Source organism: Patagioenas fasciata, chromosome 11, assembly GCF_037038585.1.
Source record: "Patagioenas fasciata isolate bPatFas1 chromosome 11, bPatFas1.hap1, whole genome shotgun sequence".
Taxonomy (NCBI): Eukaryota; Metazoa; Chordata; class Aves; order Columbiformes; family Columbidae; genus Patagioenas; species Patagioenas fasciata.
Genome location: NC_092530.1, coordinates 12796968 through 12813969, shown reverse-complemented (window position 1 = coordinate 12813969; position 17002 = coordinate 12796968). Strand labels below are relative to the sequence as shown.

At 44.5% G+C, this 17002-nt stretch overlaps 1 protein-coding gene and 1 long non-coding RNA gene across 3 annotated transcripts in view; one reads left to right on the top strand and one right to left on the bottom strand.

The window, feature by feature from the left end:
• The first annotated feature begins 252 nt into the window (after nt 1-252).
• LOC139828838 (uncharacterized) lies at nt 253-16211 on the top strand. 2 transcript variants are annotated; one of them, XR_011740846.1, is made up of 3 exons: nt 253-478; nt 5900-15105; nt 15463-16211. It is a non-coding gene; the product is annotated as an uncharacterized lncRNA (long non-coding RNA). The 2 variants fall into 2 exon arrangements; XR_011740845.1 differs by having other exon boundaries at nt 5900-16211.
• Nucleotides 2766-17002, bottom strand: part of SH3BGRL (SH3 domain binding glutamate rich protein like) — a 31409-nt gene continuing 17172 nt past the window's right edge. Inside the window, exons 2-4 of the mRNA XM_065846861.2 lie at nt 11754-11939; nt 8376-8456; nt 2766-5588 (exon numbers count right to left, since the gene is read on the bottom strand). Of these exons, the coding sequence (XP_065702933.1) occupies nt 5556-5588; nt 8376-8456; nt 11754-11939 (300 nt within the window). The 3' untranslated portion in view covers nt 2766-5555. The remainder of the gene's footprint in view (nt 5589-8375; nt 8457-11753; nt 11940-17002) is intronic.

Sequence of the window (17002 nt, the reverse complement as noted above, 5' to 3'; positions counted from 1 at the left end):
CACCCAGGGCCGGCGCATCGCAGCGGCCCCGGGCCGGGGACGAGCCCCAGCGCTGCGGGAAGAGCGGCAGCACAGGCTCGGAGGAGGCTGTGGAGAGAACGCGGAGGGCTCCGGCCGCCGCTGCAGGCGGTGGGGCCGTTTCCCGGCGCGCTGCACTCTACTAGCAGGGGCGCCGGGCTGGCAGCTCGCCGAACGCAGGGCAGAACCGCCCGGGACCCGCCGCACAGACAACGCAGCCACCATCGCTTCGCTCCACGCCAAGCTCTCGAGGGGGCGGGCCTTCGTACTGACTGACAAGAGGAACAGCCAATGAGAAAGGTGGAGCAGCTCGCCTCCGTCGTTGCATGGCGGTTGGGTGCCGCAGCAACGGCCCGAAGCGGTGGTCGCGGAAGCCGTTAGGGCCTGTCAGAGCGGCGGGAGTGAGGCCGGGGGAGCCCCGGTTGGTAGCGGCGGCTCCTCGGCTGCTTCCACACGGCAGGTGAGGCGGAGCCGGGCCCAGGTGCTCGGGGTTGGGCGTTAATGGACTGCGGGACGAGTGACTCAGCGAGTCGGTGAGCGAAGGCCCCGCGGCCGGGCCCGTCCCGGTCCTGCCCTCGGCCCGGGCTGCGGCTAAGGGGAGCGGGGCTGAGCCCGCTCGGAGCCGCCGGGCCCGTGGGCCCATTAAATTTGTATTTAATGCCACGGTCACGGTTAGGAAATACATATCTGATCGCATGGTGTTTGCATATACAAAAAATAACTCCTCCGGTGTGCAAGGAAAGGCCTCAAAAAGGCATTGAAGCCATGTGGCAATTAGACTGCAGTTGATGGTCTGTTAAGGATGTTGCTTGTTTTGGTGTTTTGTGGGGTTTTTTTAAGGATTTTGAGGCGTTACAGCAAGCGACTGAAAACAAGTCTCCAGGTTCCTGAAGATGTCTTCACTAGCCAAACCTCTGAGAGAAGGAATTAATATATAGGGCCCAATTCTGATACTTTATGGTTGCAATATCCTAAATATATGTATTTTGCGTACTCAGAAAACTCAGGGTACTTACCATGCCACACTCCTTACCTCCTGTAGTAAGACAGCGGTATCTACTTCAGCACCTTAACTTGACTTTTAGAATCTCTTTGCATTTCCCAAATTATTCCCAAAAGTTTACCAATACAGTTCAAAATCGTTAATGATAAGCTTAAAAAAATTGTTCATAATGAACTTTTCAATCTAAAGCATTCTACCAAGATCACATAATAAGGATAAATCACAGAAAATAGTAATAGATTAGTCCTTTGAAAAAGACTTATGTTCATAAGTCTTATTTCTTGCATTTCTCAAATTATGGGCCTGAGAGCACAGGACTAGGAAATACCTTTTTCTCATGTTAAAAAACCACGATAATCTTTATATACAGTATATATATACATACGTACATACATACAGTCTCTTACCAGTACTGCAGCTGCTCAGGAGCCACTCATTTCCTCAGCTGCTTTTGCTGACCCTCAAATTAACTCAATCTGGGTCTCAAGAAGGGAGTAGCAGATGCCTGTCCACCATGCACACCTCACACTAGCATTGCAAGACATTTCTGGTATTTGAAATACGTGCAACATGAGCTGAACGATGTAATCAGACTTCACAGAATTTTCCATGTTAGATTATTAAATGAGAAACTAATAAAATCTCACATTAATTGGTAGAAAAGTTTTTTTATTACAGTGCAGACCATTGTAACTTGAAACAGCAAGTAAACATTATATGCGCACATGCAGTTTGCTTTTCTAACAGGTTTTTGAAAACAATTTGTATTGAGTTTAACATCAATGAATAACAATTTAGTATTTTAAGACTTTTTATAAACAAGAAAACCAGAGATTTTTCTGGGTTATACAAGTGAAGTGTATATACACAGAAAGTAAATGGGATTCATTCTAGTCAGAAATGGCGTTAGAAGCCCTTTTACCTTATCTTACATTATGGACCATTTCTTAAGACACTCAAGAAGGGCAAGTGTGAGAGACAAGTGATACACACCATTCAGACATCAATGGAATGATGGCCTCAGTTGCACAGAAAAATGATGCTACAAATAAAAACTTGCTTGCAAACCACTCTGCAAATAATTGAGTTCCTGGTGACTTCAAGTCTGGGATTAGGTCAAATCCTTGTGTGGTTTAGGACTGAAAACGCATCCGTTGCAGCTGTACAGATCTTGAAGGTGGCACAAAACCTTAGCCTGAAAAGCTGAAAAGATTTTACCTGCTGGATCTACCAGGCAAATGGAGAAGGTAAAAAGTGAACAGTTCTAGTTTAAAAATTTATCCTACACCGCCCTCTGGCAACACAAATATTAAATAACATTGGTCCACTGCTGTGAGCAGCATAAAGCTAATTAATTACATGTTGCAAAAAAAGCAACTGAGATTGTTCAGCAAGCTCTATGGCAGGGGGTGAAGCAGAAGCATCCTGTCCGCTCTCACTTTGTAACTGCCTGGAGGAAAAGTGGAGAAGCAGGTTAATTATGAAGGTGTTTGGTGCTCTCTTAAACCCCCCAAAACTCCCAGAGACTATTTTGGGTAGGAGTATCCTAAGTAGTTATTAATAAAACCCATTAGTTGCAAGAGGTGAGAGATCCAACTCAACAGATTCAACGTGCAGCAGCAGTGGATGTGTTGCGTTCGCTTTGTTGTATAGATCCTGTGGATCTAAAATAAAGCAGTATTTTCATTTGAAAACTCCTACAGGACCGCTTCAAACCATGAACAAATCATGCAAACAAGTCAAATCATGTGAGAAAGCATTCTAAAACAACTTTATTGGAATGATACAGGAATGGTTAATGTACAGGTTAAATCCTCAATGCCTGCCTTCTACATAGGAAAAAAAAACCCCTAAAGTGAACCAATTCAGTTCTTGCACCCATCATTAACCCAACACAGGTCTGGGAAACAGAAAAATAGCATCTAAGCAACACGCTCCTAAATTCATGCAAGAGCTGCATGGAAATGAACGCAAGTTTTATACGCGGTCCCGCAACAAAGAGCTATTTTCGGTACTTTTTTCAGTTTGTGTTGGTGCCTTGTTCCCTGGACAAAGAAAGAATTCAGTCTGGCCCACCAGAGCCCGCTCAGGAATGCTGATACAGTTTGAATGCTACCACATGGTAGGGGCGGGGGACCAGACGGGGGAAGTGACTTTGCTTTCTTAAACTTGGCAATTTTCTTAACCGTCAGAATCAAAGATTGACCTCATTTCAGAATGTTTTGGGTCACTGAACTGACAGAATTTGGCAGCGACTTTCAATTACAGCTTCTCCAAAATAATGACGGTAATTCACAAAACTTAGACCAGATTTTCCTTACACAGGAAACGCAGCAAATTGGCGTGAGGAGAGTGACTTGTGTGTCACATTCCACTTTTTTCACCAGACTTCACGATTCCTACATACTTTCTCAAAAACTTGACCATGAGTTTAGACACAGAGAACGATTATGCCAATATTAAGAAAGAAAAATCACCTCGGCTCAAAAAGATGAAATCATAGTGAATAACAAAAATTGGACACTGAATTTAAAACACGACCTAACTTCCATCCCCAGAAAAACCAAATTTCACAGAATTTCAGTAATTACTGGTAAAGCTTGTTAATGAAAAAGCACAAACACGTGTATTAATCGTGAAGGAACGGCAACATTAACCTGCCCTTAACGCCTTTGGATATGGTGCTGGCTTTTGTAAGCATGAGCTTCAAACTGACTCCCAGGCTCCCAAATCAGGAAAGATTAAAGATGAATTAAATGTAATTTTAATGAGGAATTTGGCTCCAAGCTGGACCGTGCTCACCCGGACGCCCATGGAAGTTCCACCACAAGCTCTCCTGCAGCAGAGCTGCTCTCCAGCCACAGCTGCATTTCTCTTTTAACAGATGTTGATAAAATCGGTTGTAATGAACAGACCAAAAGCCCCAGAGAAACGTTGGTGAGGAAAGTATTTAATTACTGCACTTTAGAACATCTTTGTAAATGTATGTTTTTACTTTTATCCTGTTGCTAATTTCAGACTTCAAAACGATGAACTGCAATCTGTTTCAGAAAGTATTTCAGAAGCATTGCACACGTTTTACGGCGTCGGTGTAAAATCACCGCGTGGCGCTGATAAGGCTTTTGCTGATCTGCACCACCTGTTCCTCTGTCTTCATAAAGCAAAGAAAATCAAAATGTGTCTGCGCAGAGCTCTTAAAATGATCCTCTAACTACAGCAAGGACTAATTACCTTTCTTACTGTCTTTTGATGCTTTTGGGGAATAAGTATATTATGCGGTGCAAAATGCATTTCCAATTACCCACACACTTTTAAAACCTGTTTCTTATCCTTCGGGGCACTTGTAATTATTCGTATTTTTGCAGAATATGGCCAAGAAATACAGACTATCTCAAGCACTAGGAGGACAGGTTAATATTGCACATGGTAAATTCACCAATACCAGACACTTTAATCAATTCACAATTCCTGTAATAGCTTTATGATATGGCAATACCAATGCAAAAAAGAAAAAAAGGTTTTAAACCTTACAAAAAAAAAAGTCTTGCTTAACTGCAGTATTTCTTGCTAATCAGACATTTATTTCCTCATTTGAAAAAATACTATATTCATCTAATCCCTACTTGAACATGCGGTAAGATGCCTAATGCTATAAGCAGTGTGAAGTGGTATTTTTGTAGAGAAATACATTAAAGGCTTTCACCCTTACACAGGTAAGGAAGTGCCATTTCTGGCCGTTTTGGCTTATTTGCAACGTTTCCTGGGAATTAGCGCATACTTCACTGAGGTGCAGGGAATCTCGCACACAGACGTGTCCTCAAGTCACGCGTAGGCAGCTCTCCGATGAACTTGCCAATAAAAGGCTGCCCATTGCCCCAAATCCCTTTTTCTTTGTCAAACGAGCCCACACAGATCACTTAAATGAGAAATACATGGCATTTTTTTTAACCATCTGTACAGTGTGTAACAATACGAATCTTAAATACCCAACAAAAGAACAAACACAACTTTCAGAAGTGACTACAATGGCTATACTACATGATACCACCTACAATTTCATCTGAAACTAGAAAAGACACTGGAAAATTGCTGTGTAATGCAGTAACATTTTTGAGGCAACTCAGGCACTAAAGTTTGTATCTGACAACGTTTTAGATGCTGTTCCTTGTTTTCCATATTTTAAATAGCTGGATCTCTAGGTATAACCCCATCTGTATTATTAGTACTAAAATAGTTTCTTGAAATTTACACAAACTGGACAAATTGCCAAGAAAGTATAAACCACGTGAAAATTATGCACCTCTCATTGTTTCAGTTTCCTATGCTTCCAACTTTGTAATAATCCACTCCGTGCTCCCTACCTGTATGTTCACATTTTCATCTTGTGGTCAGATTTGCATTATGCACGGTGAATGCTGCAAGCACCAATCAAACCTTAGAAATCACATCTACATTTCTTGAAGCAGAGACAATTGTACTATTTTATAAAAAGCTGTGGAAATTCCCTTTACAGAACATTTAAGGCAGTTGAAATTCACGCTTGCTGCTTTGCCAGTGCTTCGGCTTCCTGAAACAGAATGGAATTACAAATATTAGTGCTGTATGAAAGGCAACAACTCACACATACCTATGTTAGGCACCAAAATATAACAAAAAATGCAGCAATATGTGATTAAGAATTGAGCAGCACTGAACCCAACTCAAGCAAAGTCCCCACTGCGTATGGTGATGTTATAAAACAAGTCCCACACGGTGCTGCCTTTAACTCAGGTAGGACCTGCAGGAATGTTCTAACCTGTGCCCACAGCCAGTTTTGACCATAATAGTTCAAAATCAAAGAAGATCAGATATAACAAGTTATCTTTCATTTCGTGTTAGGACACAAGAACTCTTCAGGGACCTGAACAGCCCTGGTGCCCTTTGGCTACACAAAAACATTCCTCTGGAGCCCCTGAGGTGAGGAACAGCTGAAGCAGTTTACCAGACAAGCCTCAACCAATTCTCAGAGGCTTGGAAGGAACATTAAAAAACAATCGCCTGCACTTTTCAGTCTCCTTTCAACCTTCCTCATGTAGTCACAAATGGGAACAGAATGACAATGGAACAAATGCAAGAGGAATTTTTTTCTGAAGATGGTTTCTGCAAGTGTACTTTTGACTGAAGATTAATTTAATTACTTGCTAGCAGCAACACGACCTACAAAAAGATGGACAGTCACAGTTTGCAGTACTTCAGGGCAGACGGCGGGGTTTATTTTAAAGGAAAAAGTTCAACATCTGCTAATCTTGACTTTCATGTAATGGAGCTGTTTGCTTTGATGAGTGTGTAGAAATACTGAAGAGATTCAAGAATATCATTGTGAACACAAGCCAGCATGCTAAACAAAGGAAAAAACAAGAGGAGAAAGGACTAAGAAGGGAATTTCTGAGGCATGTAAGGGACGGCAGGAAGCACCACGCGTGTCTGCGTTATCTCGGACGCAACGGATCGTTTGGGTTTCCCTGGCTCTGTGCCCGAGCACCTCGCATCCTCCTGCCTTTTAACTGGGGGCCGTGGGAACAGGCTGGCTCGGGTCTGCGCTCTGCTCCTCTGGCTGCTTGTGCTAGGGCATCCTATCACTTCATGGCGGAAAAGGCAGGTGAAAGATAAAGCAAGGAGTAAAAAGCACTACACAACAAAACAGGATGTTTGATATTCTCTAAAAGGCAAGTGGTTCTTTGAGTGGTGACAAAGAGGAGATGGTTCCCTTGGCTTTGTAACAACTCCATTAACCAGTCGTGCAAACCACAGAAGTTACATATAGCTTTTTTTCCTCCCCCTAGAAAATGCAGGACAAAGTACTTATCTTCAAAACAAGCAGTGGTAAACTGGAGAGGGACTTCCCTTATCTCCAGGAAAAAGGGTACAAATAACTCAGAGAATCTGGTAACCTATTGGTCTTGAAGGTCAAACTCCATCTCCTTGGGTGTGGTGCTGCAAGTGACCTGGCTCCGCTTTTCAGATTTGCCACTATGCCGCTTTCATACTTATTTCTCCCTCAAGGCCCCTCACTGAGTGTGCTCGCAGTCCTTAAAAAATTAATCACAGCCTTTAACTCACAAAATCTTCTCTCTTTAAAACCCTTATCACCTGAAGTCGGGATATTTAAACTGAATGCCAGCGTTCCCCAGGATTTGTAGGTCCATTTGTGCCCCAAACACAAACCAAAGCACCAGGACTCAGTAAATTGATATTGGCCCTTTATGTTCAAACAATTTTCCAAATCTCTCACTATGACATTTGATGGAGGTTCGCTGTCCAGGTCCTCTCTTGCAATCGCACACAGGTTGATCCCAGATTCTTTCCATTTTATGCAGCAGACGCAAAGTCATTAATTACAATCTCATATCCAAGCTGCACGCAGCTATGTAAATGCCAATAATTCCAGTATTTACAAATCGGTGTCTCCTCCTCAGCAGCAGGCATCAGTTTGATTTGATATCTTGTCATTGTGGGATGGATCTACCAAAAGTCAGACGAACAGCAGAATGTGCTGGGTACAAGGTCACTTATGCAAAGGTTACAAAGTTGAAAGGAAATGGCAAGTTTGTCCCTTGGAAGAAGAAACCTGGAAGTGACCTGGAAGATCCTGCTGCTGTCATGTGAAATGTATAAAGCAGGCTTGTCCTATCCTATCAAAATCAAAAGGCGACTTCCAGCCCATTGCATCCGCAAAGCGGCAACCCAGTTGATAATTGGCAAAGGAAAAAGGCTTCAGATAACAAGCTGGAGGAAAAAATTACTCTGAAGCAAGAGCACATTATTTCAAAAAGTGACTCTGGTTTCAAGGTTATTTTCTAGTACAAAAATATCAAAATTTCACATTAAGTTTATTGACTGAATTGAAGTAATTCTTTGGTTTTGTGACAGCTTTTTTCATCTAGATTTCTTGTGCATTCTTCAGTGTACTCTTTCACTTGTTCCCAAAGGGTACAATTAAAAAAATCCAATGGTAAGAAAGATTTATTACTAGTGAAGAACTTGACCCAGCTCTTCCTCCCAAAGCAACAAAGGCTTTTCCATTAACTTAAAAAGGAGCCGGGTGGCTCCGCAATGAGGATACCAAAAGAGCATCTCTGCTGAACACCCGAGTTTCTCTGGTAGAAGGAGGTTCCCTTTGGGCAACAGAGCATCCTCCAAATAAACCAGCACGTAACAACTGCATGTTGAAGCCTGAAAGTTGAGTTTCTGGAGACTGAGTATCAGACCAGCAGGTAGATTGACTGGGGCAACCACAGACCATGTAAAATATCCTACTATGAGCAAACAAGGTATAAAATTTAGGTTGTTTACTGTGAGCAATGTACACACGTACCTTTGAACCTGGTGGTGCAGTCAAGCCTAGAAACGCATACACGGCGTTGTTCTCTCGAGCTTCAAAGAAAGCTTCGTAGTCCTTCAGGAAGGGAGTCAGGAGATGGGGGCGAGGGGAAACAAAAGACAGAAGTATGAATTGTCAGAAATAATCACAGCTCAATTTGGGGTGTTACCCAACCCACCCGAGCAAACTGCTTCCTGTGGCCGAACACAAAATTCAGAGCGTCACCTCAGATATTTATGATTAAAACTGATACCGTAAGAAATTGTGCTGTCTGAGAAGTGCCAAGCTGGGAATGTCAGCATCTGTAGCAACACGATGCTGCTATGAGGTGCTTCTGCCTTTCCCAGAGGGACAGTGTCCATGGCGAGGTGGTTGTTGTCACTGCTCTGGCACGGATATCGCTCCTGCAGGACAAGGCTGAGCCTGTACCTGGTCACCAGAAACATGGATAACCCCAGCTGTCATCACTAATCACTAATTAGTAACAGCAACTGCACAACCATGGACATTAACTCTTAAACCTGTTAAAATGCGTAAAACGTAACAACTCCTATATGTATATAGCCCTAAAATTACATTCGGCCCTTTGAAGGCAGCCACGAGGCTGATGTGGCCCCTGGTGAAAATGAGCTTGACACACCCCTGTGTTAAAAGTTAAATTTAAACCTGTAAATTGAGAGTACATCCTTACCCATATAATGATTAGTCTGTGTAAATGACAGAAATCAGGTGGGATTGTTCACTGTACTCAGTGCACTGCAGTTGCTCTAAATACATACACACCCATCTCCCAAGAAAACTGAGGTAATAACAATGAAACAATAAAAGAAATACCCACACTTCCTTCTCTGCCCTTTTTTATATTTGAGGCAGAACGCAGAGCTGTACACAAACATCACACCTGAGTTAGGACAGAGCAAGCAAAAAGTCCCCAGCGTGGCTCAGCACCGGCCGTGCCAAGCACCATCCAGATGAACCCAAGTCTGTGCAAGTCCCCCCTTGTCCAAGTTACCACATCCTTCCCTCGCTCCCATTTCCAAACTCAGCACATATCTGTCCTGTGACTTTCCTTCTCTCTCCCTTTTTAACTGAAGTGACAGCATGAGCTTCCCTGGGCTCTGCTGGGGAGTGTTTCGATGCAGGAGCGCTGGCTGAGGAACCCCCGGGCAAGGCAGCAGCTCCAAGCAGGCTTGGGCTTGGGTTTAGTCGGGGAGGGAGCTGCTGTTATGGGCACACTGCCTGGCACACAAAAACCTAAGAAACTGCCAACGCTGTCTGCAAACAGCAGCGTGTTCAGAGCAGGGGCAGCTCTTGGAAGAGGCTGGTGCAGCTGGAATAGAAGAAAGTCCAGGGAGCAGAGGATTCAGGCTGCCCAGAGATCAGGGATGTCAGATTATTGTTCGATTTATACAGGTAGCATTCGGACGCTAGTTTGATAAAAATGTGGATGATCGTGTTAAATCCTCCCTGAAGCCCGTTTGTTGACAGCACTGGGGCTGCTTGATAACAAAGGGGTTATTTATCTTCCTAGAGCAAAGTTTGCTTTGCAGCATCTACTGGGAAAGGAATGTCTGTGACCGAGGAGCAGGGTTCACGCCGGCTTGCGCAGCACCTATGGTTACAGCCGTCCTGCTGTGCTCGGGCCAAGAAAAGTCACTTTGCTCATTCCTCTGCCAGTTACGCTGCATCAGATGAAACGAACAGGGAAGTTCATGCTTGAGATGGATCAGATAAAGACATAAAGAGGTTAAAGTGTCTGGGCACAGAATTAACTTTTACCTTCCTGAAAGCTCAACTGTAATTTGAATCCAGCTACACAAACTGACATCAACCAAAATTTGGGGGATGAACTAAACCCTAGAAGGAACTGGCCTGAAGCATCTATACCCCTCTCCCCAAAATTACTGTATGCAGAACTGCCATGGACTGCAGTTGGGGACACATTAGAAGCAGCTCTGATCAGCAAGCATCCTGATCTAGGTGCATCCAGCTTTTTCTCTGCCTGTCCCACACTGCTGCACAACAAAGCCCCATTTTGCTGCACGGCTGCAGCGATGCAGCAGAAATGCGGCAACATTTCATGGATAGAGGACAACTGCACAGCGATCTGCTTGCACCCCGAAGCTCTGGTACCCTGAGGCAGAAAGGTGATCTTGTTGCAGCTGGACTTCCCACTGGTACAGAAATATTTGCCTCTCTTTTTTGTTTGGATTTAAAGAGAGGTAACTGAACAGAGATTTTCAGCTCTTTGTGACTAGTCCCTTCTCAGCTTTCAGCTGCAGAAAACTATTGATCAGTACAATTGTTGCTCCAAACCAACCTTTTTCCATGTGACAACCACAGTCAGTAAAATTGTGAGAGCATAGCAGTACACAAGCTCACTGCGGATATTGTTTCAAGTTCTGCTTTTATTACAAGCAAGAAAAAAAATCCTGGCACGCTGAGAATAATTTCTTTCAATGGCCACAGAACCACCTCACAAAGGTCCAGAACTGGCAGGTTCTGACTTACAGACTTTGTGGGTCGGGACCAGACTGAAAAATGAGTTAGAAACCAACACATGGCACCAGAGGAATGTGTACTGTGAGCTCTTTTCAGAAGATATTCAGTTTTAAAAATAAAATTAACAGTTAATCTAATAAGCATTTGAGCATGGCCTGCTGAGTAGAAGTGCTGCAGGGCAACTTACTTTTTGATCAAGCATTAAAATAATTACAAGTAGGAATTGTATTTGCAACGTGAGTTTTAATCGGCTCAAGGCAACAGAGTAAGTGGACCGCAACAGCCTTCGTTTTGCAAGCAGTACACAAAAGCTGATCCCAAGAAGGATCAGAAAACCGATTTATGGTCATGGCAGACATCGCTTCATGTGAGCACTTATTTTGGCAGATGAACAGACTGCAGAGTGATCTGGGATCCACATGTATTGGCAAACCCTGTGTAGACAGATCTCTGAACTCACTACAGAACATAAAGCCGACACAACGGTGCCAGATTTCTGTGAAGTGCTGGTTCACAGTCATGGTGAACTGAGAATGAAAAATTCCTGTGAACTTTCAGAGCCATAAGAGGGGAAAAAAAAAAGGTATACACTGCAAGGTGGTGGTAGGCTCACTCCAGCAAGTAGTGCAATGATCTGGGAATCAGGAGGTCCAAATTTAAATCTCTCCTCTATGGCAGAACTGGAATATTCAAGATCAATGATTACTAAAAGGCCAAGAGGAGGGTAAATGTCTGACACCTTTCACACCCTTCCCAGTCTGCACACGTGAACGTACAGCTGGCCAGGTCCTTCCTCGCTGACCCCAGCAGTCAAGCACAGCCTGTGGCAGCGAGGAAGAGGAGGGGAGGAGAGCTGGAGCCGTCCCTTACCCCGAGGTAGCGGCTGTCGTTGAAGAGCCGGGGCGGCAGCGGGTTCCCGCTCGCTGGCCGGCTGTCTTCGGGGACGTTCTCGCGCATCCACTTCCGATTCTCCTCGTTGGCAGCGATATCCTTCTCCTCAAACTCAATTTTGTTGGCTTCCAAGAAGCCTAAGACATCTTGTTGCTGCTTCTTAATCTGTCACACAAGAGGGAGAGGGGGAGAGAAAGCAAAATCAGTCAAACCGTTTTTTCTGCTGCCAATCACGCAACTCCAGGGTTCAGTGCGGAAACAAGGGGGTGCGAAACAGGCTGAAAATGGAAGCGTTATGAAAATTCTTAGAATAAAAAAATACCTTCTAAAGATTCACACCTGAGCCTTGACTTAGCTATGCACCTCGCTGGGGCGACTTCCCAACAGAGATCTCACAGAGTCATCATTAAGAGCTCAAACCAATTTTGGCTCATGTTTCTTTGGACAAAACAAAACAAAAAAGCCTCCTCTGCTCTGGGTTTCAGCAGCGGCAGGTACAGACTCTGGAGACCCCGCATCGCCCACCCCTGCTCGTCTCAAGAAGCCTCCAGCACAGGCTGGGTGAGATCCCTCACCCCACACAGCCTGGTCTCTGCAGACTCACACAGCACCCAAGTGAAAAGCAGGATCCATGCAGCAAAGACTGTGCTGGCTTTTTACAGGAAAGGTGGTTTTTATTACCGTCATATGTGAGTTATTGAGCTCCTGATACGGAGATGTTCTGCTTATGCTCTGTTCTTCCTCTGCATGACTTTACCACCATAAAGGAAATTAAAACCATGCGCATCTTGGCAAACAATAAAAAAATGGGATTTAATGGGAAATTTGTTCTCTTCGAATTATTCCCTTCACTACAAAACCAGTCCAAGGCCCGGCTTTAACCTAATTAAGCTCAGTGCAACAAAAGCAGCGCTCCGTCCAGATGTTGCAGTGCTTCTAAGCCAGGTCTAATTCAGCTTCCCCAAGCAGCCTCTCCATATACGGCCAAGGGAAAAGCGGCAGCTCCGAGCAAGCAGCCGCGCCGAGGTCAGGGCACGGCAGCCCAGAGCCAAATACAGAGCCTGAGCCTCCCCGGAGCTGGAAGGAGGGAGCGAGGCTTTCCTGCAGGGGGATTTTGGGGGAGCAGAGCCCCATGTCTCTGCAGAGGAGGCAGCCATGCCTTGGCAGTCTGAGCATTCATAGACTCGGTTTTAGCAGCTCCTTTGGAGCCATCGTTGCTGGCTGCACGAGAATCTGGGTTAAACTAGATCTTGGTGGGGTGGTTTGTTTTTAAAGAACCTGGGTGGGTAGATCCCCCCTGCATCTAGTTCAGTGAGGTGCAAAGGGATCGGTCCTGCTGCCCTGAGACCCAGCAGGAAAAGGTGTCTGCCCAGGGCTACAAAAAAACAACGTAATTCCCCCTAAAATGTCAGCAGAGGAGCTGCTAAACTTGATTAGCAAATACCTTTGTACCCTTAAACAAAAGAATATTGTTGGGCATCAGCTCATTGTCATCATGGCTAAAAATAAATAAAAATGGACAAGTTAATACCAGCCTGAGGAAATAGTTCATGTCACAGGCTGTATAGAAAAACATTGATCAGCAGACTGGGATCTACTGGTAAGAGATTTCTTTGCTTGCTTTTAATAACAGGGGTCACAGCAGGAAGGAGCAGTCAGGGGAATTTTTTCTCCCTGATGTCGTACAGCTCAGAGGTTAAAAAAAAAGGGAGGAAAAAAAAAGGAGAAAAAAATAAAGGAGCAAGCACTTCCTTCATGAACTGTTCTCTAAGACTGAAATAAGGGAAAGGTCTTTGTAATTGTAAACTCCTCTGCCAGTGATCAGTATCTAAGGCAACATACTGACATGGGAATAAATGGAATTTTTTTTCCACAAACTAGTTAATTTTAATTAACTATTTTCCACCACTTGTAAATTACAGATCCGGCTAGTTTTCATTAGTCTTGACTCCTTACCTTGTCTAAAAACAGCTGCTTAGAGAAAATGCACTTTGAGCTGTGCCAGAATTTTTAGGGGAAAAAAAAAAAAAGAAAACTAAGCCTTTTTCCCAATATCCTATTAAAAATAAGAGCTCTGAGTTTGACAGCAATTAGCATTTTGATCTCCTGAGAAGTCTCTTTATTTTTTAAATCATTTTTATTATTAGATTACAACCCCTTCCCAGGCAGACTCCCCATTCCTCCATCTTCGCACGCAGCATCCAGTTGGACAAGGCTGGACTATCTCAGCCATTAAGATGCTTCTTCAACATGAAAAAAATGCCTCTGGCTACACTATGTTGCCATTATTTCACATGATAAATAGAGCTTTCCTCTCAGACATCTGTATGCAAAACACCTCTCTGTGCACTGCCACATTGCCTGTTTTGCTGTATTTTTGCTCTCGTAGCTTCTCGGAATATGGACAGTCTTTTTGGTTGTTTTTTCAGCTACAGGTAGCACAACCAGATGCCAAGTTCATGACCGCAGCTCTGAAGGGCTATCACAGAGGGTAACGCTCTCTGCTTGTTTATGAAGAGCTAGCAAAGCTGGAAATTTATTTATTCTGCCAGAAAAGGCGCCATGTGGAAGGCAAGCGCGGCAGTTTGCTCTCTGTGGTCAAAGGAGGTAATTCTCTAAAGAACGGTAAAGAGAAACAAGGAGCTGGTGGTGACGCAGGAGTAACATTAGTTTGGAACCCTAGTTTTCTTGCCAAAGGAAAAAAAAAAATATGAGTTGGATGATTAAGAGACAACAACTTCCTGCCAGCTCCTCAGACAAGTCCTCGGACCATGGTAACAAGTCCATACACAAGAGCATTAAATGATCCAGAGAAACGTGGCACCATTGGCCGGGCAGAGCAGACACGGAGCTGCCAGACCTCGTTATTTTATGGGATTTTATTTAGAAAACTTCTATTAATCTCAGGCACTAGAATACCACGGGAAGCGCCTAAAATAGAGCAAGAGACGTCGGCTGCCGCCTCAGGGTATTTTGTCTCGCTCGAAAAGGCACCCACTCTCTGCGGGCCCGGAGCCTGGAAGATGGTTCCTGCTGCCCATGTTTGGGAAGGAGTGAGGAGCTTTTCTTCAGGATGTGCCTGTCAACACGCAGCACTCACTTCCAAAAAGAAAACCTCTCCCAGCTGCCTAACCGGGCATGGCCACCGGCCAGCAGCGCTCCAGATACCGCACCTCGTCCTGTGCAATCACCCCTCCCGTCTGAAGCTCTTTTGGCCTGTCAGCTGCAGCTAAGCGCAGTTTGCAAACACAAAAATCCTCGTTTATACCAAGAGCTCCTGACACGTTTTGCAGGGCGGAGAGCACAGTGGAGAGCCGGGAACGTGCAGACGGTGAGTGCGGGAGCCAGGGAGGTGACAGCAACGCCGCTGAGACAGGTCCTGAGGGTCCCGAGGCTGGTGAGGCAGAAGGACTTGGGGAAGGACACAGAAGAACGACAGAAAAATCCTGGACAGGGATGCACAAACAACTGCAAGGGAGGGAAGAGGAGCAGATGGGAATGAGCAAAATGGATGGAAAGGGGGAAAAATCCCTGGAGCCAGAGGGATGGCAGGGGCATGGGTGGGTGGGAGCAGCAGTAAGCAGTGCCAGGCAAGGGCCGCGTCATGCTGGAGCTGCCCACTGCCCACCTTTAACAAACGAACCTATTTTAACTTGGTTTTGGCTTTCGCTGTCTGTTCCAAACACAGAAATAGCTTTACGGCAAGCGCTTGGAGGTTGAGCAACGTCTCACCACCTACCTATAATCTTCTGCATACAAAATCTGCACAAGCAACATTAGAAGCTGATGCTTCCAGCAGTTTGATAAGACATCCTTGTACATCGAGATTCTTTTCCTTTCCAGTTACAAGCCAACCATGAAACATTAAGCTTCCAACAGAGCATGTGCATACAGTAACATTATGGAAATTACCAGTTTAGGATTATTGTCCCTCACTTGAATACACGTCAGAAGTTAAATTTACTTTTCTAAGATATAAGATCGGCATCGGTGGATGACGTCAGTAACGCAAGAGAAACGACATCAAAGCTGCCAAGAGTAGAGATGGGTGACATTCTCCAGCAAATCACAGACCATCAAAAATGGAGCTGAAAACTTCCCAGAAAACGCTGCAACATTTCAGGCTCAATAATTTTTTTCTCCTCCAAATCTTTACTCATTAAAAAAAAAAGTCAACTAAAGGATAATGAAGAGAAAGGAGACGGGGTGATGCTGCAGGACCCTGGTCCTGCGAGCCGGCGATGTGCCCACTATCCAACAGCCTCCCACTGCAAGGAAACAGCTGCTTTAAATGCTTTATTGACATCAACTTCAAAGCTTATGTGGTATATACACACAAAACAGTCTAGTTCGCACTGCTGGCCAAGAGGGGTTTGGGGGCTTTGTTTAACTCTCGTTATTTTTTCAGTTTATAAATAAAGTCCTTGTTGGACAATAGACATGTTTTGGAAATCTATTTATGGGGCACTGGAAGCAAAAGTCAGTTTACAGTTTGAGTGCTGCTGTTCTGATCACACAACAAAGTTCCCCGGGCCAATAAGGCAGCAGCAGCACTGCTGTTGGGCACCCGGCACGGAGCGTTCGCCAGCATTGCTGTGGGTCCCGCGGGGAAAAAACACTGATTTTGTTAAGTTTTTTTCTCCCAGAGATGAAATGAAAGGGCTCATTCATTGCTGTGAGGATTTAAAAGAACTTTAAAATGATTTCCTATAAGGTTCCCAGCCATGGTTATATCATCACTTATAGCATCGTGCAGTGGCCTGAGCTGCCTCCCACAGCTGAGAGCACATATGCAGAGCTTCCACACTTCTCCACGCAGTTTAAAGACAAAACCAGCTTTAAATTCCTTTTTTACCATTTCCAGTTCCAGCCTCCTGGGTTCTACATAAGGAAAAGCAACTACATCTTTAAAGCAATTGTATTTTAAGCCACTGATGATTTTAAACAAGGTGTTTTGTCATTAGGGAGGTAATTCTTTAAATGATAGGGGATACCTGCATTGTGCAGAAAGGTGAACAAGTTCAAATGCCCAAATGAGGCTGCCATTTGTAGCCAGATTCGTTCTTCAAAAGATTCAGTACCTATTGAAGATTGATAAGCTCAAATTTAAACAGCAAACGGGAAAAGTGCAGTATAAGAAACCTTCAGCAAACTCGGGTGGCAGCCAGCAGCGCCAAGGCAAAAATCCGCAAAAAGCTGTTTATTTGGAGGAGGAATGCCAGGCTGCT